Source organism: Rhinolophus ferrumequinum, chromosome 7, assembly GCF_004115265.2.
Source record: "Rhinolophus ferrumequinum isolate MPI-CBG mRhiFer1 chromosome 7, mRhiFer1_v1.p, whole genome shotgun sequence".
In the NCBI taxonomy this organism is placed as follows: Eukaryota; Metazoa; Chordata; class Mammalia; order Chiroptera; family Rhinolophidae; genus Rhinolophus; species Rhinolophus ferrumequinum.
Genome location: NC_046290.1, coordinates 19,923,593 through 19,947,225, shown reverse-complemented (window position 1 = coordinate 19,947,225; position 23,633 = coordinate 19,923,593). Strand labels below are relative to the sequence as shown.

The following is a 23,633-nucleotide window of genomic DNA, read 5'->3' as shown; positions in this document are numbered from 1 at the left end:
TCAAGGAAAAAAGAATGGGCGTATGAAAAGTTAGGCAGCCATGAAGGCTTGACTAAAGCCCCTGCAGACACCATGAAGAGGCTTGAAGCTGGAATGCCCTCAAATTATCCCTAGTTGAGGCATTGAGGCCAGGGATTTATAACCCTGCGTTAACCAGTCTCTGCATGCCAGTTGCTCCAAAAAAAAAGGTGTGACCCTAGGTAGGGTGACTTATTTCCAGCAAAGGACAATTCTTGGAGTTGGCAACAGCTGAAGACTGCCAGCTGGCTACAATGCCAGTGGTATGAGGAAGAGGTGCTTCAATGCTGAGGCAGAATCTGAGCAGTGCACCAGTGTCTACTAGACTTCAAAATTTCAACTAAGAAAGACAATCTCCATTTTTGTTTCCTTACATTTTGATACATTTCTTGACTTTAAATAAGTGGCTTAAACATAAGATTATAATTTCTATCACGTGAATAAATAGAAGCGGGGAGTCCTGGGAGGGCATAGTGACTATGATAATAGGAGTATAGGCCTGTCTGTCTCCTTCTGCTCTTTTTTCTGCAGCGCTGGTTACCATGGTCCAGATTATTCCATGTCCAAAGTGGCTGTTGTGGTTCCATTACCTACACATTCTTCTAAACATTTTTGGGAAATGACACAGTCACATGGACTATTTAGCAACCAGGAAGAGCAGGGAATGTGAACTTTAAGTGGAGTATATTGCAACACTGAAATAACTTTGAGTCTCTTACTACAGAAGAAAGGGCCACTGAATAAGGAAAACCTGTAGTCTCTGAATACACACACACACACACACACACACACACACACACACACACATGCTTATATGTTTATATGTAATGTTCTCTAACTCTGGCAAATAATAATAACTTTTTCATTTTAATTGATTTTAAATATTATTCTTAATGTGATTATTGAATAATTTTTAAATGTTATATTCAATTCAGTTTTATAACATGGATGCAAATAATTTCAATTTATAATATTTTATTTACCTCATTTAAATATAAATATTTGAAGCCTATCCATTTAGAGAGACAATTCTTTTTAAGGCTCTACCACTCAAATTGCAGAAGAATTATAAAAAAAATAATAATAACAATGCCCTAATATGTATTAAGTTTATAAATCCAAATGCACATAATATTTGAAATTATTAAAATACTAAGAATGACTATAACTTGGTGAGCTAGGGAGGAAATAGCCAAAGCAAAATTATTTGATGATAAAATATATATTGTAAGATATGTGTAAAGCAAAACAACAACAGGATGTTACTAAAGAGAAGAAAGGATAAGTTATCAAATATAGTTTTGACATTATACATTTCTTTACTTAATAAAACTTAATTACAAACCTTAAGTGTAAGTTTGGCTCTCATTTAAGTAGCAGTATACTATAGGAAAAGTTGAAAAGTTCAACTGTATTAGAAAATATGGCAAGGAGAAAAAGGAAACAACTGTCAAAAGGAAAATGGCATTGATAGTATTCTTTTTTTAAATTAAAACACAATGTAGTGAAATATTATGAACCATTTGTCAACTTTTAGAGTTATAGATTATAGCCAATATCAGTTCTAAACCAAAAAGTTTCTCAATGTCATAGTACTACAAATTTTTGTCAGCTGAAAAATAAAATTTCAAGGTAAGGAAGTAAATTAGAAAAATTTTGTTTTGTTTATCATCCCCAGGTTAAGACTTTAAATTCTCTTTCTGTTCCAAAGAAAGAGGTAAATTGAATAAAGTATAGAGCAATGACAAAACTAGGAATTTAACTATTAAAGAGGAATTATTTAATAAATCTTCAAATATATGAAGGGCTTGCTGAAAGCATGGTAATCAATATTTTTCTTATATTGAAGACAGACAAGAGGAAACTAGACTTATTAAGCATGACAGGTTTGAGTTAGCAAATAGTAAAATATTTTCTGACAGTGAGAAAGTTGAAGTGAATCTCTTTTGAGGGTCTTTCTTTCAAACAAGAATGGATTCTTATTACTCTATTTTGTATGCATTGCCTTACTGATGATTGAAAAATTGGGTGATATGATTTAGTTTTACATTTATGATCTCACTATATAAATTATGAATTGTGTATGAAACACCCTCACTAACACCCCCCACCAAAATTTAAAATAATTTTTGCGCAGAAGAAAATTATTACAATGACTTGGAATGATATGATTCTGTTTGGTATGACCCTATCCTAAGTATGTCAGTTTTTTTTTTTTTTTTTAATTGGACCTCACAGAACTAGGAAGAGACTGAAAACTAAAAGAACATTCTTTCATATGTTTTGCAAAAGTTATTGAATTTTTTAAAGTCACCCTTTTCAAAGGTGAATGCCAATTAAAGAAAAACAAAAACGTACTTATGCCTAGATTACAAATGGTAAAGTGTTCGTGACATAAAAGAACAACCTGTCTTTTTTCTGGTTTGTTCAAGATTCATGGTTTCTTCTGAGAAACTCAGAGACATTCTCATGAGCGATTCTCACTTAGAAGAACACAAATCTTACTTTCCAAAGTACTTTCATGTGCAACCACCCACCCACCAGCAAGGAGATTCTTTTCACCACTCTAGGATGTCTCCTCCCTTTCAGGCTGCCAACTTGATTGAACTTTCTAAAACTAGGATATCCCTGAGCTGCCAGCCTTCTGTGGTCATAACTTCTAATAGCAAAAATGACAGAATGAAGTTTACTATTATTCATCTAATATAGATTTTAAAATGGCTTTTATTATTATTATTATTTATTTTTATTTTATTCTTTTACAAAATTTCATGTAATAGACAAAGAATTTCTCTCTCAATCTGAGGTCATTGAGGGCAGAACGAACTAAATGTGTACAAAAGAGAAGAAAAAATATTTTTTTAAGGCTAGTAGTTTAAATTAATTCAGTTTAAACTGATAGTGAAATACAAGAACTTTCTAAAGTTAAGTTAGAAGCTTGTAAATTGAATCTTTGAAATATCTTTACATATCATAATTGCATGAAGCATATTTTTCAGACTGCCTCCAAAAAATCGTTTTGTTTATCATCCCCAGGCTAAGACTTTTATTTTTTCCTTTGGTTAGGAAAATTCTCATAATCTTCCCATTCTGACTTAAAAAGCTTTCATGAGAGTTAGGCTTTGGGCATGATCGAAGATGCAAGAGACTGGATTTTAGCTGTCCTTGATAATCACTTCTGAAAAGCAATGACTAATCTATCAGCTTTCTGAAAAGGGTATAAATCTCGATGCTATCAGATATTTTGTCTGCTGAAACAACCAGAGAAAGAAAAGCAAATAATCTACTTTTAGTCTACTGAGATTACTTAGATTCACTCATGCATTTTCTCTCGTTTGTATCTGTCAACATAATCATGAGGAACAAACTTCATTTAATTTTAAAGCATTACAATGATGTTATAGTCTTCAAGATTCAAATATCATTTGGATATGAAAGGACAAATGAAAGAAATCCTTTTCAAAACTTCTTGAAAGGGAAGCAAGTGTAAAATAATGCCAGTGTTGAAAGCACGAGAGAATAAACAAGGAAAGAGAACACTGATAAGGTTCATGGAAACGTGTCAAGGTTCACTTAAGTTTACTTAGGAATAAGAAAATGTCTTTAACTAACAGGAATATTGAAATAGTATGCCTCACTTTCACCCATAGTTGACCTGTAGGGAGTGTTTCATTCTCATTTATTCTCTGAAATATTCCTAAAACTAGTAGCTTGAGAAAACGGTGATCAAATCAGGCAAATCATTTCTATATTCATTAAACAAGGTATTCAACCCAAATTCATTTCTTAATGATCAGCTGTGTTATAGGAAATGGCATAAAGCTGTAAACAAGCAAAGAAAAAAAGTCCTATTTCCGAGATTTTATAATCAGGATTATTTTGAGATGGAGAATTGGGGAAAATGATGGAGATGACAAAACGCAAAATGATCCAGCAAAAAAAACTCTTTTGAAATCTTTCGTGAGTTGGACCTGTTTACATCCTTTACAAAGGAATTATACCTAAATTCTTTATTTATACTAGTGCCTCGCAAAACTTTCATCTTCTGGCATGCTAAGAAAAATGATAATACTCAGATGGTAAACTGAAAAATCTGAAAAAACTATATTGGGCTTGGTTAAAAAAATACATATATACACACTTTCCTTGTGTTACATAATTTCAAGAGAAATGATCAAATTTTATGAAATATATTAAATATTAAAATATTGCTTTTGCAAAAATAAAAAAAATCCAAATTATTTTTTCAGTAAGAAAATTGAGCTTCCATCTGTGCATATTACTTTTGTTATATCTAGATCGATCTATCTATCTATCTATCTATCTATCTATCTATCTATCTATCTATCTACCTACCTACCTATAATTTTCTTTTTTGGCTTAGTGCTTGGAAGATGGCATTTCTGAGAGTGCGTGGGACTTCCATGCACTCCACACCCCCATAACTTGCTCTATGTATCTCTTCCATTTGGGTGTTTCTCAGTTTTATCCTTTATCATAAACAGGTAAACATGCTACTGACCTTGATTAATAATGAAATAATCCTTTGGCAAATTATATTGAGTGATACAACCTCATCTACTTCCAGGAGAAACATTTTGGGAGTGTTCTTCCGAAGAGCTTCCACCCCAGGTTTATAGCCAAAATTTAAAGCAGCTTCTTGGTTGGCAGTTCTGTAAAACAATTATGAAATTTTAGCATACTTGCAGTGCTTTTGGTATAAAAAAAAGTCCATGTGATTTTTGGAGTGATAAAAATTACTGTTAATTGATCAACACTTATTAATGATTATATATTTTTTTAATTAAAGTTTATTGGGGTGACAATTGTTAGTAAACTTACATAGATTTCAGCTGTACAACTCTGTATTACATCATCTATAAATCCCATTGTGTGTTCACCACCCAGAGTCAGTTCTCCTTCCCTCACTATATATTTGATCCCCTTTACCCTCATTTACCATCCGCCTCCCCCTTTACCCTCTGGTAACCATTAAACTATTGTCTGTGTCTATGAGTTTTTTCTCATTTGTCTTGTTCTTTTGTTGTTTTTGGTTCATATACCACATATCAGTGAAATCATATGGTTCTCTGCTTTTTCTGTCTGACTTACTTCGCTCAGCATTATAATCTCAAGATCCATCCATGTTGTCACAAATGCTCCTATTTCATCTTTTCTTACCGCCGAATAGTATTCCATTGTGTATATATATATACCACAACTTCTTTATCCATTCATCTATCCAAGGACATTTTGGTTTCCATGTTTTAGCCACTGTAAACAAAGAGTCAAAGAACATTGGAGCACACGTGTCTTTATGGATAAATGTTTTCAGATTTTTTGGGTAGATACCCAAGAGAGGGATTGCTGGGTCATATGGTAATTCTATTCATAATTTTTTGAGGAACCTCCACACTCCCTTTCATAGTGGCTGCACCAGTCTGCATTCCCACCAACAGTGTATGAGAGTTCCTTTTTCTCCACAGCCTCTCCAAGACTTGTTACTATTTGTCTTGTTGATGATAGCCATTCTATCTGGGGTAAGGTGAATTCTCATTGTGGTTTTTATTTGCATTTCTCTGATGATTAATGATGTTAAGCATTATTTAATATGTCTATTTGCCATTTGTATGTCCTCTTTGGAGAAATGTCTCTTCAGGTCCTCTGCCCACTTTTCAATTGGGTTGCTTGTTTTTTTGTTGTTGAGTTGCATGAGTTTCTTGTATATTTTGGATATTAGCCCCTTATTGGAAGCAATGTTTCCAAAAATCTTCTCCCATTCAGTTGGTTGCCTCGTTATTTTTTCAATGGTTTCTTTTGCTGTGCAGAAGCTTTTAAGTTTGATTTAGTCCCATTCACTTATTTTAGCTTTTACTTCCCTTGCCTTTGGAGTCAAATTCATGAAATGTTCTTTGAACCCAAGGTCCATAAGATTAGTACCTATGATTTCTTCTATGCAGTTTATTGTTTCAGGTCTTATGCTTAAGTCTTTGATCCATTTTGAATTAATTTTGGTAGATAGTGGATAGATAGTGGTAGATGGTGACAGATAGCAGTCCAGTTTCATTCTTAGGCCCCTGGCTTTCCAATTCTCCTAGCACCATTTATTGAAGAGGCTGTCTTTTCTCCATTGTATGTTTTTTGCTTCTTTGTGAAAAATTATCTGTCTATATTTATGTGGGTTTATTTCTAGGTTCTCAATTCTATTCCATTGGTCTATGTGTCTGTTTTCCTGACAATACTGTGCTGTTTTGATTATTGTTGCCCTGTAGTACAAGCTAAAGTCAGGGAGTGTGATACCTCCAGCATTGTTATTTTTTCTTAAGATTGCTTTGGCTATTCGGGATCTTTTGTGGTTCCAAACAAATCTGATGATTTTTTGTTCTATTTCTTTAAAAAATGCCATTGGGATTTTGGTGGGGATTGAGTTAAATCTGTATATTGCTTTGGGTAATATGGCCATTTTAACTATATTTATTCTTCCAATCCATGAGCAAGGAATGTCTTTCCATTTCTTTGTGTCTTCTTCAATTTCTTTTAAAAATGTCTTATAGTTTTCAGCATATAGATCTTTCACATCCTTGGTTAAGTTTATTCCTAGGTATTTTATTGTTTTTACTGCAATTGCAAAAGGAATGTTTTTCTTTTTGTTTCTTTTTCTGAGATTTCATTGTTGGTATATAGGAATGCAGTGGACTTCTGTATGTTGATTTTGTAGCGAGCAACTTTACTATATTCGTTGATTTTCTCTTTTTTCTTTTTTGCAAGGAAAGGGACATTAATGAGAAACCAAAACGGAGACAAAGTGCAAATTGTCCACCCCCCACAGGGGGGCCATCCTGAACCCCTTGTGTATCCCCTCACCCCCCTTTAGGACCCCAGTGGAGGCCCAAGGCTTGGAGCTTCTGCCGTAGGTGGCTCTTGAGCTGGGGCAGGCCTCTCTGTGACTCCAGTTCCTCGAAGGGTAGCTTTGGGCAGGGTCTCGGGTAGTGGGCTGAGAGGCAGTCTGGCCCTGGGAACAGGACCTGGGAGGATGTAGGAGGAAGGGGTCCTGGGTCCTCACAGGAAGCACACAACCAGAGCTGCTGACACACAGCAGGAAGTCTGTGCAGTAACCTGGAGGCACCGTCAGGTCCTGGCGGTATTTCTCTTCCCCGAGAAGCTGGCACAGCCCCTCTGCTACTATATCTTTGTGACTGTGCTTGCAGCGGGCACGGTCGGTGATGAGTGGCTGGGGGAAGATGGGCACTTGCTGCCTTCGGGGAACGCAGGGACCCCGGTATCCTGGGAGCTCCAGCTCCACGGCCGTGTCCAGCAGGGAGAGGTAACGCCGCACAATGAGGGCATGAGGGGTGCCACTGATGTGGTTGATGAAACCTGGGGAAAAGACAAAGTGCGGGGCTCGGAAGGGTAGACACCGCAGCAGGGAAAGTGACATCAAGATGTTGACAGTGGCCAGCGGGGCCATCCCTGCTTCCCGAGCCAGGATACTCTCAAGGCAGGGCATAAACTGCTGCTCCAGGGGCAAGTAGTTCAGCCGCCCAAAGGGCAGGACCAACTTCTGTACCACCTTGCTGTTGAGCTGGGCTTCCTGGACCGCTAGGAAGTGGGCAATGGCTTCCAGAAGCTGGGGCTCCTACAAACGGTGCCGGGCCAGGTGCTGGGCCAGGAGCACCATCACGTGTGGGGTCAGTTCCTGTGGCCTGGCCCCTGCTAGGCTGCGGATGAGGTGCTGCTGTGGACGCCGCAGGAAACGAGGGCAGCTCAGAGCAGCTTCCAACCTTTGCCCACCACGAAGGACAGGCTGCAGAGGGGGAGGTGGCTTCGGAGGGAGGCGGAACCTTTGCTCACGCTCCAAGGCACACATCAGGGGCCCATCTGAGGGGAAGCCAAGTAAGACTGCAAGGTGCAGACACACGTGGATGGTGTGAATGTCAAAGGAGGGGCAGTTTCGGATGATGAGCTGACTCAAGTCCTGCAGTGTGGCCTGCTCCACAGGAGGGGGCTGTGGCCGAGACCCCAAGAGCTGGCCCAGAAGCCAAAGTGCCACAGGGTAATCGTGGGCATGCACCTTGGTAGGGTTCTGGCCCAGCCATCGCAGCAGCTCCCCAGGGCTCCTTGCTTGTTCCAGAAGCCGCTGCAGCCCCTGCACAGGGCCTGCATGGGGGCCTCCTCCAGGAGGCTGGTCCCCGCATTTGCTGGGCCCCAGGCAACAGGTTTGTACTGGTGGGAGCAGCAGCAGGCCAGACAGCCGAATAGCAGAGGCGTGGGCAGATAGCAGGACTCGAAGCATGGAGTTAGGTGATGGAGATCATGACTCCCTAGGCCCCACGCAGGTCGCTCCCTCAGTCGGTCTTGGGGGGGAGCCGGCCTCCCCTCCCCCCCCCCCCCCCCCCTCCTCATAGGCCATCGAGTCCGCCATCTTCCCGCAGCCTGATTTTTTCTAATGGCTTTTTGGTGGAGTCTTTAGGGTTTTCTATATATACCATCATGTCACCTGCAAAGAGTGACAATTTAACTTCATTCCCAGTTTGGATGCCTTTTATTTCTTTCCCTTGCCTGATTGCTCTGGCAAGGACTTCCAACACTATTTGAAAAGCAGAGGTGATAGGGGACAGCCCTGCCATTTTCCTGAACGTAGAGCAAAGGGCTTCAGTTTTTCACCATTAATCATAAGATTAGCTGAGGGTTTGTTATATATGGCTTTTATTATGTTAAGGTATTTTCCTTCTATACCTATTTTATTAAGTGTTTTAATCATAAACGGATGTTGTATCTTGTCAAATGCTTTCTCTGCATCAATTGATAAAATCACATGATTTTTGCCCTTTATTTTGTTTATGTGATGTATCACATTGATGGATTTGCAGATGTTGAACCATCCTTGTGCCCCTGGGATGAACCCCACTTGGTCGTGATGAATAATCTTTTTAATGCATCGTTGCATTCGATTTGCTAGAATTTTGTGTAGGACTTTTACATCTTTATTCATCAGATAGTGCTCTGTAGTTTTCTTTTTTTGTGTTGTCCTTACCAGGTTTTGGTATCAGGGTAATGTTGGCCTCATAAAATGAGTTAGGGAGTACTGTCTCTTCTTCAATTTTTTGGAAGAGTTTGAGCAGAATTGTTGTTAGATCCTCTTTGAAAGTTTTGTAGAATTCACTAGTGAAGCCATCTGGTCACCGACTTTTGCTTTGGGAAGGTTTTGGATGACTGATTCAATTTCGTTACTGTTGTTCAGTCTGTTTAGATTTTCCAATTCTTCATGGTTCAGCCTAGTAAGGCTATATGTTTCTAAGAACTTGTCCATTTTTTCTAGGTTATTGAATTTGGTGGCATATAGTCCTTCATAGTATTCTTGGATGATCCTTTGTATTTCTGTGGCCTCTGTGATCACTTCCCATTTTTCACTTCTGATTTTGTTTATTAGTGTCTTCTTTCTTTTTATCTTAGTGAGTCTAGCCAAGGGTTTGTCAATTTTGTTAATATTTTCAAAGAACCAGCTGTTTGTCACATTAATTTTTTCTATTGTCTTTTTGTTCTCTATTTCATTTAGTTCTGCTCTGATTTTTGTTTTTTCCTTTCTTCTGCTGACGTAGGGTTTCATTTGTTCTTCTGTTTCTAGTTCTTTAAGGTGAAACCTGAGGTTATTTATTTGGGATTTTTCTTGTTTCTTGAGCTAGGCCTGTAATGATATAAATTTCCCTCTTAAAACTGCTTTCACTGCATCCCAAAACTTTTGGTAGGATGTATTTTCATTCTCATTTGTTTCTATGTATCATTTGATCTCTCCTCTAATTTCTTCTTTGACCCAGTCGTTCTTTAAAAGTATGTTGTTTAATCTCCATGTATTTCTGGGTTTCCTGCTTTGTTTTTGCAGTTGATATCCAATTTTAATGCCTTGTGTTCAGAGAATATGCTTGGTATGATTTCAGTCTCCTTAACTTTTCTGAGGCTAGTTTTATGTCCCAATATATGGTCTATCCTTGAGAATGTTCCATGTACACTAGAAAAAAATGTATAGTCTGATGTTTTAGGATGAAGTGTGCTATGAATGTCAATTATGTCCATTTCATCTAATGTGTCATTTAGGGCTGCTGTTTCATTATTTTTTTTCTGTTTGGATGATCTATCCATAGCTGTCAACGATGTGTTTAGGTCCCCTAGTATAATTGTGTGTTGGTCAGTTTCTCCCTTTAGTTCTGTTAGTAGTTGATTGGTGTATTTCGGTGCTCCCTGATTGGGGGCATAAATATCGATGACTGTTATGTCTTCTTGTTGTATAGTCCCCTTTACCATTATGAAATGTCCACTTTGTCTCTTGTTATCTTTTTCACCCTGAAGTCTGTTTCATCTGATATCATTATGGCTACACCTGATTTTCTCTGGGTACCATTTGCTTGGAGTGTCAATTTCCACCCTTTCACTTTGAGTCTATACTTGTCCTTGTAGTTGAGATGCATCTCTTGGAGGTAGCATATGGTTGGGTTTAGTTTTTTGAACCAATCTGCTACTCTGTGCCTTTTTATTGGTGAGTTCAGTCCATTTACATTTAGGGTGATTATTGATATGTGAGGATTTCCTGTCATTCTATCTTTAGTTTTCTGGTAAGACTGTGTCTCCATTGTTTCTTTGCCTTTTTGTTGTTGTCTATTATTTCTGTGTGGTGGTATTCTATGATTTTTCCCTCTCTTTCTTCTTTTTTACAGTATGTATTTCAGTTCTGGATTTGTTTTTTAGCGGTTACCATTAAGTTTATGTAAAAAAATGTTTGATATTTAGAGTATTCTATTTTCTTCATCATGCTTACTTTCTGCATTCCCTTGTTCCGGTTCAGGCCATTTCTCTCCCCCTTTTTATGTTTTGGTTGCCACAAATTGTCCCTGTTGATGGTGGTCAAATAGGCTCCTTTAGTGTTTCTTGTAGTGCAGGTCGTGTATTAGAAAATTCCCTCAGCTTCTGTATGTCTGGAAAGGTCTTTATTCCTCCTTCATATCTAAAGGATATCTTTGTGGGGTATATTATTCTTGGCTCATAATTTCTCTCTTTCAATACTTTGAATATTTGGTTCCACTCCCTCCTGGCTTGTAGAGTTTCTGCTGAAAAATCTGATGATAATCTAATAGGCTTTCCTTTGTAGGTTACCATCTTCTTTTCCCTGGCTGCCTTGAGGATTCTTTCTTTGTTGTTAATTTTAGACAGCTTCAATACAATGTGCCTTGGAGAAGATCTGTTGGGGTTGAGATAATTAGGTGTTCTATTTGCTTCTTGGATTCGAGGATCCAGTTCTTTCCACAAGTTTGGGAAGTTCTCATCGACTATTTGTTTAAATGTACTCTCTGTTCCCTTCTCCCTTTCTTCCCCTTCTGGTATGCCCATTATTCTTATATTGCTCTTTCTGATGGAGTCAGAAAGTTCTTATAGAGTTCTTTCATTTCTTTTAAGCCTCAAGTCTCTTTCTTCTTCCATTCCTGACTCACTTCCAGATTTCTATCTTCAATGTCACTGATTCTTTCCTCCTTTTCGTCAACTCTACTACCTAAGCTGGCTATTTCATTCTTCATTTCTTCTGTTGAGTTCTCCAGAAATTCTATTTGGTTCTTTTCTAAAATTTCAATCTCTTTGGTAAAATGTTCATGTTGTTCTTTGATTGTGTTTCTGAGTTCATTAAACTGCCTTTCTGTGTTTTCTTGCATCTCGTTGAGTTTTTTTCAGAACTGCAATCTTGAATTCTCTGTCATTTAAGTCACATATATCCTTATCTTTAAGTTCATTTTCTGGAGACTTTTCACTTTCTTTCTGAACTGTCTTGTTGCCTTGGTTATTTATGGCAATTAATGATTTATTATTTCTCTTCCTAGACATCTACAGGAGTGGCTTCTGTAACAGGTTGATAGGAAGAGGTCTTTCTTTTGTTTTCCAGTACGTGTTGGTAGAATGTTTTATTTTTTGTCCGACTGCAGCCTTTTTTTTTCTTTCACACTGTAATGTTATGTTTTTTCTACACTATTGCAGTTTCTCTCACATTGCGGGGATTCCCTGGAAGGCGGGCTTGTCCTCTGTTAACAGTTCACCTGGTTCATAGGGCTCCGCGTCCCTGTGGGGATGCGGAGAGCTTTTGAAGTTCCAAAGTTCTTCTGCACGAGATTCAGAGCCCGTGTGTTTCAGCAGTTCTGTTTACTCCTTTAGGTGAATTCAGTCATGAGTCTCTTCATCTTGCCTGTCTGCTGTGCAGGGATTCCTTTGTGGAGTTACAGTTTTTCAATTTGTTGTAAATTCCAGGGGTGATTTTCCGAGACTCACGTCACACTGCCATTTTGATGATGTCAATGATTACATTTTCATTTTTTACAATCTCCACAAATGACAAGAATGTTTCACATAAGTCAATAGTAGCAAAAACTGCAGACTATTTCCAGGACAAAAATTACTTTCTAAGCATCAGTGAAAATTCAGGTAAAATTATCTTTCGTATTATACTTTAAGATTGTGACTATTATTTAAATCTACCACCTTCCATGTTTATTGTTTAATAAATGCATTATTGAGCTTTCTTAGTTGAAGTTTCCTGATCATGTGAATGTTGAATCCATTTGAATTTTGCATGCTGAGTATTTTTAAATGGTGATCAAGTTTTCCTAGAGTGTACACAAATTTTACTGTACTGGTCATACCAATTTTTCACTCTCATACAAATCACAATATTATCATGAATGAATATTTTAGTATCTGGTCTGCTGAGGCAATCACAGATAAATGAATATTTTAATAAGCTCTTTTTTATCAAACTAAAATGTACGTATTGAAAATCGTCTCATAAACAAATCAAAAGTGTACAGCTTGATGAATTATCAGGCACTAAATCTACCTGAAAATCACCATTTAGCACAAGAAAGATAACATTTCTAGCAACCTGGGTGTCCTCCTCATACTCTTGTTAATCACTACCCCCAATCTCCAATTCAAAGGTATCAACAACCCTGGCTTTTAACATCACATTTTATGTTGGCTCTTCTGGTATTTTAATGAACAAATATAGTGTGTGTGTGCATATACACACACCATATATATATATATATACACTTTTTAAAAATTTTTCTCTTTTTGTTCATCCAACAGGATATCTAGGAGATTTATCCATGCTGTTTTATATGGTAATAGTTTGCTCATTTTCTTTTACAGAGTGTTCCACTGCATAAATATATTACAATTAATTTATCCATTTTGCTGCTTATGAGTATGTGGGTTGTTTTTAGTTTAACTTTCTATAAGCATTGCGATACATGTCTTTTGTTTCACATAGGTATGACTTCTGCATACACCTATGTGAAATTTTTGGTCTTAGAGTATATATTTGTTTAGCATTAGAAGATAATGCCTGTTTTCCAAAGTGGTTATACAAAGTTTTACTCCTACAGCACTGTGTGTGAAATTCTATTGCTCTACATCTTTGCTGACATTTGGTATTTTCAAAATTTAAGCACTGCAATATGTGCATAGTGTTATCTTTATACCACTTGATAGAATTTTCTATGGTTTAATTTTACATGTAGAGAGCTTCTCAGTGAACAAAACGACATATTTCTAGAACCTCAGATTCCTTTTGCTGAAATGGTCTAAAGAAGTGTCTCTATGATATCTTATGTACTTCAAAGTATTCGCTTACCATGCTGAATATTTTAGGATTTTATTTTAATTTGGTTTGTTTGGATATATCTTCGTGGGAAAAATTAATCTTTTTTCTACCATTTTTTTCAAGGATTTTAACAGTGCTATTATTTTAAATATTCACATAAAAAGAACTTCACTGGTGATTACAAAAGAAAATTGACTGAAGTAATGAGACTATCTGGAATGATTAAATATCTTACTCAGAGGAGAGATTCACCGTTATAATGTTATAGAGATTTCTCTAGTGGTGGATGCTAAAAATGAAGCTTTAAAAGCCAAAATATTGATTTTTAAATAGAGGAGTTTTCAGAAGAAAGCTATACATATAGTATTCAACTATAATTACAGATGTAAAGTTTTGAATGAGTGTAAAAAATAATCTAAATCTTCGAACAAATTTGTAATGTATGTGGAACACCATAGTACCACTGGTTGGGAAGTTATGCTTCTTTTATTTGATCCTAAGAAAGAGATAGAGGAAGAAAAAAAGAGAGAAGGAGAAAGGGAGAGAGAGGGAGGGAGAGAGTAGAGAGAGAGGAAAACAGATCCTAATATTTTAATATTATAGAATCTTAAGTATAAGTTAAGTAAAGTAGGATTAAGATATAAAACCATCACCAGAATTTTAAAACCAGATAGTTTTAAAACTCCACTCTGACCATAATCTTTGATTTCTTCTAGTTAATAAACAATGAGTACATTTCTTTACAGTATTTCTTTACATATAACCTAACAGTATACTTTCTGAAATAAACTTACCACATTCTCATAGAAGTTAAATTTCACTTATATACTATCAAGTTTATGTAGCACTTCTTATATTAAATATGTACTTTGTAATTAGTACCCCCCTTTTCTTGTATTCTATATAAATCTTCTTGGTCTACAAGAAGATTTTTTATTATTTTTATGTACTAGTTACACATTACCATAGATTCTTAGTGCAAATCAAATGTAATTTGAATTGTAGGTTAGTTTCAATGCTAAAACAGGTGAAGCAACAACAGAAATATCTTGATTTGAATAAGTCAGAAACATTCATTCATTTATCCTGACCTAAGTTAAGACCCTTCATATTCTGGCCTTTTTAAATTGTAAATGATTTTTCACAAATTCAACATTTTCATATTTTAAGCCAGGCTGGCCAGTTCCTTTTGGTGGGACCCTGTTTAATGCACCATGGGAAATAATATTAACTGGCATCCATGCCATGCCTTTAATATTATTTCCCTCGTTCATATTACATTTTACCAAACCTATTTAAGAAGTCCAAATCATATGACACACAATGTCACAGTGATTTCTTTATTCTGCTCCCTTGAACACCCATAGCACTTACTGTCGTTTTTCATAACTCTTTGTCAACTAAGCTTAATCTGATCAGCTGATTTTACCTCACTGAGGGTGTTGCATGTGTAATACTTATTCTTATTACCTCACATACTAACAAGAATGTATGATGTTTTACGTGAGTTTAAGGAGAGCAATACTCTGTCTTTTTCCAGTGTTTCACTGAACAGGAATCCTTGTAAATGTAGCCATTAGCTGGTAAGATGTCTTTTTTGTAAGCAGTAAGTGCTTATCCCTTTCAGGGTTGTCAATTCTTGTTCTGAACATTTCTTGGTGTTTCATCTTGGCCCTTGAAGACAGTGTTAAGATGGGATGACACTAATATCGCCCTCTCGGATGTTCAAAGAACACTAAGTGGCCCAGAGTATGGGAGAAAATCTACTTCTGTCTAAGTAGTCTCTGGGCAATTAGACCCACTTCCTTCAGCAAACATGACATCATAAAAATACTGTTTATAGTTGGATAGCTGTTTTGTACTGCACATATGCTTTGAAAATGTATTTAACAAATGTGTGTTGAGTACTCATTAGGTGCTAGATGCTGTTTTAGGTAGGGAAGATTTAAGCACGAGCGAAACACAAAGTTTGCACTGCCGTGGCCACCAGAATAGTTTGATCAAAGTACTGAGTGGAGAGTGGCGAGAAGTGAGATCAGAAAATCTCTTTTGGTCAAATCATGAGGCCTTTGTCGGGATGGCAAATAGCTTTCTGTTGTGTGTGTGGTAGAGAAATACTGGGAGGTTTTGTATAAAATTTTAAATGGCCTCATATAGCTCGGAAAAATTTTATCTTGGCTGCTTGTATGATTCTCAGGGTTGAGTTCCATTATGGATTTAGGTTTTCAAAGTAATACATGAATAAATATAGGCAAATTATTACTTATAAAATATATACATATGTAATTATATAAAATTTTGCACTCATATGTATTTATATTCAGAATTTTAATAGTGGTTGCATCTAGGTATGGAATTGAGAGTTTTAGTCAATCTGCATGACTACTCCATATAGATCTTTGGGAGGCGACAGCAAACTTCCTACATAATAGTGTCTTAATTTGTCACTAATACCTTCAAGTTGTCTTTATTCTGTACTCTTCAAGATGATCTTTCTAAAATAAAACCTTGTTGAGGTTACTTGTTTAAAATCCACCAGTAACTTTCTATTGCTGTCATGTGAAAACTCAGAAATTTTAGGAAAACCCAAAAGCCATCAGCTGCGTATCTCCTTTATTGTCCTCTTGATACACTATTCAGAAACTACAATCTCCTTCCTGTCACTAATATCTAAGCTCCTTCCAGCCTAGGCACTCATTCCCGTTGGAGGATTTCTTTCCTATACCCCTCCCTGGGCAAGGTACAGGTGTCAACTCCTCTGAGAAGACCTCCCAGTTCTTCCAACGGTGCCCTTTCAGGTTGAGCCTGTGCCATCCACTGCCAACCTTTAATAATGCATCTGTTATATTGTGTCATCATTGTCTCTTTACCTGTCTTTCTGCCCACTAGGTTGTAACCTCTGTGGGATTAAAGGCTGTATCTTTCTATTTCTAGTAATTTGTAAAGTTCTCGGCACAATATTTATTAACTAAATGCCTTGTTTTCATTCAGTCAGTCAATAACCTGATTTTGTGGGATTCTATTTATAAGGCACTTTTCAGTAGACACACAAAAGGCAATACTTCTAAACCAGGCATAAGCTAACCTGATTAATAAGGGATTCGGAGAGAGATAATTTTTAAAGCAATGGTAAAGATATATTTGATGTTGTAAAGAATTATGAACACGCATATATTCCTGAATGGATTCAGCTTTTACCCCTCCTATTGCAATTCAACCTACATATAATGCCTCTAAAGCAGAAACTTTTTTTTCTTGATGGAAATATTTAAGGACTAAAATATTTAATCTTCTGTCTAATGTGCAAATTTCTAATGGTTGCATTCAGTCTTGTACATTAGGTTCCTTATCTGTGAGAGTAGAGAAAAAGAAATTACTCGGTAGAACTTACCACCTGAATTTCTGCTTCCTAAGGGAGAAACAGAATAATTCACTTGGGCATATACTCTTTGTTAAGGAAAATACCAAAGTAGGCTCTTTTTGCTATGAGATAATATATCTTCAAGGCAATGTACAGAAGACAGAAGTGAGATAAAATGAAGTAAATTGCTTTGTCTAATAGAGTAAGAAGATACTTTAGCTTATCCAGGCAAGTAAGAAGGATGAGATCTTGGAGGTAGCAAGGGTAGGTGGATCCTAGCAAAATACCAAGAAGCTAATCATTTTTCATAGAACATGGTATAGGAGAGAACAATGCTTCCTTCTGTTAGAAATAGAACCTCTTAAATTTTAGTGCGGCTCCTGGCTAGCATAGCAATAGCTACATTTCCCACCTCTCTCACAGCTAGATGTTGCCAGGAGACTAATGTGGGTGGGGTGCGAGGATGAATTTTGACCAGAAGTGTCAAGCTTATGGCTTGTTTGTATACAGATCACATAGCTTGCTCTTGGCTTTCTCCTGCCCTCTTTCCATGGGTTGGGAAATGATAGGTGCTAAAAAGCCACCTTTTGAGAATAATAGAACAACAACACCGGCTGTGTTCTACTTATCTCTATTATTACCTGAGATTAAAGTAAAATGTATTTTACTTGAGTGACTGAAATCTCGGTATATTTGTGTCAATAGTTTAGTCTATTACTAACAAAGGTTACTAATATCTAACTTTAAGACCTTTCTTTTGCTTTTCTACAATTTATTTTTCCTGTTACCCCAACACTTCAATAAAAGCCTCCTACATTTTCATTCCTATGCAAGTGATTGGCATATATTTCAAAAAAAAAAAAAAAAAGGATAGTTTGGAAAAGAATAGGACTTGAAGAAATTAAGAAGTAAGTAGAAGCAGAAAATTAAAGTCATAAGTCAATGACAAATGTAAGTTCTCTTTGAATCCCTGGAGAAATATAGAGGGCAAAATGAGTTTTCTTTTACATTTGTATTAGAACAATAGTCCCCCCTTTCCTGTGGGGATATCTTCCAAGACCCCAAGTGGATGCTTGAAACTTCAGATGGTACTGAACCATAGATATTAATACTATGGTTTTTCCTATACAAATAATTATCATAAAGTTTTATAAGTTAGACACAGTAAGCAGTTCACAATAACTAATAGTAAAATAGAACAATCTTAACAATATACTGTAACGAAAGTTATGTGGCATAATAAGTAAAATCAGGGTGACTTGAACGCAAGCACTGTGATACTGCCACAGTCGGTCTGATAACGGAGACAGCCACTAAGTGACTAATGGGCAGGGAGCTTGCACATTGTGAAGATGCTAGACAGAGGGATGGCTCATGTCGTAGTTGGGACAGAATGGGACAGCACAAGATTTTATCATGGTACTGAGAAAGCTGTGCAGGTTAAAACTTAGGATTTTTTTTTTTTCTGGAATTTTCCATTTCATAGTTTTGGACTGCGGTTGACTGTGGGTAACTGAAACAGCAGAAAGCAAAACCATGGTAAGAAGGGGACTATGGTAGTTGTGTTTAAAGCCTAAAGACAAATTATCCTAGCAGACTTGAGAACTTGAGCTTCCCACACAAGTGACTCCTGGATTATATTACTTTTCCTACCTCATCTCTTACTATTTCTTATTAGTGAGCTTTTGCTTTATTGAAAATGAGTATACAGTTCCCTGACTTCAAAACAGGTCATGTGCCTAAGGAGACTATTTTCTTCAAGATTTCCCCCTTCATCATTACATATCCACTTGTTTCTCCCTGACTTTTATTATATTTCCCTTATTTTAGCAATTTGTTCTCTGGAAAGTTTGAAAAGAAGCCTTGTTTATAGATATCAAAAATATCTAGGGCATTTTAAAGAAACTTAACAATATCCCTTGTTCATTTTATGACATCTGCTATTTAGTCTTTGACTTTAGTCACATAAACTGAAGTGGTATTGGAAATTTGTAAATATCTGGACATTGCTATAGGTTTATAAAATCTCCCACACATAAATTTAGTAATCTTGTCTTTAAATAGTATTAGAAAATGAATGACTCAGAAAATGGGCTATGTATCTTGATTCTATAGCCCAGAGACATTAATTACCTGTTATTATCTACTTATTAGCTTGGATTAGTAACAGGACTGAAAACTGTAGGTTGCTTCTTTCTAATTCAACTCTACCTTTAAATTTTGTCACTGTACCTAACTTGCAAAATATTACAGACTTTGATCAGATAATTGTCTTTATATTTTTATTTTTTCTTTTATCAACAATATATGTAAAGATAATTTTAGTACAATTGTCCTCTTTGGATTTGCCTTCATCTCACAAAAATAAGATGAGTGAAATGATTCATTTATTTATTGACAATTTCTTCTTTAATTAAAATCTTACTGATACTCCAAAAACTGGGGAGGACACTTGAGACACAAAGTAAATAAAATCTATGTTCTGTCCTCCAAAAAATTAGAGTTTAGAAGAAGTTGTAGACATGTAAACAATACATTGTAATTAAGCAATGCATTATATTTAAGTAGTATGAATTTTACCCTAAAAATTATGGATATATTTATTTAGTTTTCTATTTACAAGCTTATTATGGTAGGTAATGCTATCTCTTGCTAACCTCCCTTGCATTTACTCTAAGTCCTCTTGAAATTGGCTTACAGAGCTAAAAAGGGAGTCAGTCCAGCAACTATACCAAGCAGAGGGCCAATTAGAGTCTGAATTGCCCTCTTCTGCCATTGAATCTTGCTGCCACAGCAGTTCAAGTCGATCACACAGAGGCTGAAGAAATTGGGTTAGTGTCACAGTGACGTCTCACTGGATAACATTTTAGCCAGTATTGCAGTGGTTCTTCAGTGAGAACATAGCTCATCCCGTTGCAACCCTCTGCCATGACCATGTTTGATATTCCAAAACTGCATTCCAGATTTATGAATTTCCATTCAAAGTTATCAGTTAGAATGTCAGTTTGTCCCAAGAGTGTTGTTTCAGAATTTAGTAATGTTCCAACATCTATATATCCCAATAGTCATGTCCTCTTATCTCCCTGGCAGTCCTCATTCCTTGAAATCTGGATTGCTTTTCCATCATCCAAGGCAGGTTATCCTTGAATCTGTGACCCTACATTACTCTTATGGAAATTACCTCTAGAAACTCAAAGCTGATTTCATCAATCACCTAAAGAGGTTATCATTAAAGATTGCTCAGTTTCTGTCTTCCTAAAGTAGAGAAGAATTTAAAACTTCAATTTAAACTTCTGGTAGGGCCTCCTACAACTACAGTTGTAAATGTTATTGCAGATGTACAGGAGCCAGTAGTGGCACAGACAGTGGTGATCAATTTTACTTAACAAGCTGGATTCAGAAAAGACTTCATAAAGAACCTGGTGCCTGAACTAAGGATTGGAATATGAACATGTGTTAGTTAGTCAGATTTGACAAGGTGATGCAGGATATTCCAAAGTGGGATCTGTGAGAAGAGACTCAGAGATGAGACATTGGATGGTAATTTTTTGGAAATGTAAATAATTTGGTGTGCTGGTACTCTGAATCTAAGTGTAGATTAGTGTAAATTAGGCCATAGAGGTAGTCAAGATAAAATTAGGGACACTGTGGAATGCCTTGCTAAGTATTTTGGTCATAATCCTACAGTCAACATAATGGTGAGTGAATTTAAAGATTTTATTCAGAAGTTTTACATGATTATATTTTTAATTTTTAATTTTTTAATTTTTTAATTTTAATTTTTTAATTTTTAATCATCACTCACCTAGCAGTAAGTAGTGTGGATGATATAGTAGAGGGATTTGCAATTATTACAGTCTCGAGATAAAAGAGAATTCTTTTCTCAACTAAGGAGAAGAGTTTCAATTATACGTGGAAGTTGTATTGACAAGTTTTGGTCATGGTCAGGTCCTTAATCTATTTAAGCTAGACAAGTTAGTGTAATTTTATTAATTTTAGGCTTTTTTTTCTTAACCAGACCAGGTGGTAATTTCTGTTTAGCATTTAAGTCAGTTTTTTTTCTGTCTTTGCTGATAATTTACCCTCAAATCCGCTCCTCACCCCTCTGTGTTTGCTCAGTTTTGTCATGAGCTATCCCTGCAAACTACTTTTGCAGAGCTCCCTTGTCAATAAGCTTCTATGCAGTCTCCACCAACAGGAGGCACTGACAGGAAGAATAAAGAAGTCAGGACCTTTCTCCCCAACGTCTCTGCTTCAAGTAGCACCCCAGCAGTGGCTTCATCTCCTCAGGGTTCCAATTCCCAACAAAAGGCCACTTTTTCCTTCATTCTTCCTTCTTTCAGCCAAGCAGCCAACTCATAGTCCCAGGTCCCAGGCTTTGTAACACCAACTCCTCTCTTCACATTTCTATTCGTGTACAGCTGGATATACAGGAAGAGACTTCCTGATAACCTCCGGTTTGCCTCATATTTCCATTTTGTCCTTTCCACTCATTGAAGACTTTAGCAACTAGTCTCCAATAGTAAGATTTCTCTTTTGAGCTATCGAGCCTGAGCTCTGTTTTCCTCACTGAACACTGATTGAATTTTATTAAAAGTATTACAGGTTCAGTGACTAGAAGAGCTATTGATACTCTCTCTGTAGAGAGGATCATTATCGTATTTGGTTTTATATTCTTCAAAGCAGTTCACACTCCTACTTTCACATCATCCTTACAACAATCCTGTGAGGAGAGGCAGGGATCCAGAGATGTGTATGCCTTTCCTAAGTTCACAACAGAAAATATTTGCACCATATGAACAACTACAAAAAAGGAAAGTTCCTGATTCAGCATCTGAAGCTGCACTGCAGTGCCTTTCCTTAGTGGATTAATGTCTCTGACTCCGTCTAACTGTGTTGTGTATATTGTCTTGCAATTTTTTTGAGGTACTTCTCGTCTGGTGCCATACAACAAGCAAACTTTAAAATATTTTCTCTCTTTTTGGTTCACATAATTGATGTCAATGTTGAAAGTTTTTATATTAGACTTAATATTTGGCTACAAATCAGTTTAATATGATCAAAATATTTCTTCCCAGAATGTCAAACTTTGGAAAAGTTTTTGATAAAATAGAAAGGGAAACTTTGAAACTTCAACTCAGATTCAAGTTGTAAATAAATTTGAGAAAAGTGAGATGTCCATCCTCTTCTATTACCCACCATCATCACCACCCCCCCCCTTCCCCAGCCCCCCACCCTCCACCATTTCTGTTCTGCCTCTTACAACTCTGGGAATCTTAGTACACTCAAAATGTTTATAATAGGACTTAAGCTTGAATAGAATTCTAAGGCACACGTCCCTAATCTGGGGTTGAAACGTCTAGAAGCCTGATCTAGAGCATCTGATTGGAACCACTGAATGCACAAAGATTAAAAATTTACCTGGACTTGAGATAAGGCATGGGTAGCATCTCTAAGAAAACCCAGGAACCTCCAGCCAAAGACAAAGGACCAGTAAATCATGCGGAAAGAAGGAAACCAGCCAGAACCAGCCAAGACCAAGATGGCAAGGAGATTCACCTCCAAGTAACCTCTAGCCACGTTACACGATCATTGTAATACATTTCCATACTAAATAACATACCCCCTAGCACCGTGACACTTCTGTAGAAGACCATATAAGGACCAAAAACGGGGTGATTCCCAAATTCCCGGAAAAACCCACCTCTTCCAAAAAGTATTGAGAATATTCCTCCTCTTCATTCACATATTAAAAAGCCTGACTAATATAAATCATTGCCATAGGCAGGGTCCGGGCAGCCTCTACTCTGGCTGTGGAGTGGACTACCTCACAATAAACCACTTTTGATTTACTGCCTGGCTCACACTTGAATTCTTTCCTGCACAAAGCCAAGCACTCTCTTTCCTGCCTGCAACACAGTCACCACAGAGCTTGAAGACTTGAATGAGTGCCAAAACAAGTTTCCAAAGACTCTGAGGAAGCTCCTGCTGGAATTGCAGTGGGATGAACTCCAGATTATGACTTTGGGGATAATTGCCATTGTAAGGTCACTCACAATTAGACAGATCCTGTTTTAGCAACATTATCTGTGCATACTACACATTAAATATCCTCCTCCTTTCCCCAGCACATTATTACATATCTGTCAATTTTCAATGCAAGTGCCACTTTCTTTTTTATTATTTCTTGATTGTTCTTTTAATTTGTGGTTCTTTATCCAATTGTTTTGTTATACCATTGTGTGTGTGTATGTGTGTGCATGTGTTTGTTATACAGAAATCATCTGAAATCATCTCATTTAAATAATACACACATTAAAAATGGGAATCAGTAATGTAGATTTCTTTGTGTGGTAACATCGCTTAACCTGATGCTTTGAATTCCTTAATACAATAGGAATCAAGGAATTATTTGTTTATTCCTTAGTAGGCTGCCCTGATTCTAACCTCCCATAGCATTCTAAGCATTGTAACCTAGAGGATAAGTGAGCACATAGCTTTTGCTGTTTTGGTAGGAGATGAAAGAAGATGTGTTATTCAGAAATGGTATTTTTACATTCATTTACTTATGTTTGTGTTTAGGAGATCTTTGAACATTTTGAGCATTTTTCAGCTCCC

The 23,633-nt window shown here is 36.6% G+C and overlaps 1 protein-coding gene across 1 annotated transcript; it reads right to left on the bottom strand.

Moving 5' to 3' along the window:
• Positions 1-6,878: 6,878 nt before the first annotated feature.
• Positions 6,879-8,440, bottom strand: LOC117025120 (fas-activated serine/threonine kinase-like). Its single transcript, XM_033110895.1, is given in 2 exon segments — positions 6,879-6,988; positions 6,991-8,440. Coding segments are annotated over 2 exon segments (1,560 nt in total).
• Positions 8,441-23,633: the final 15,193 nt, after the last annotated feature.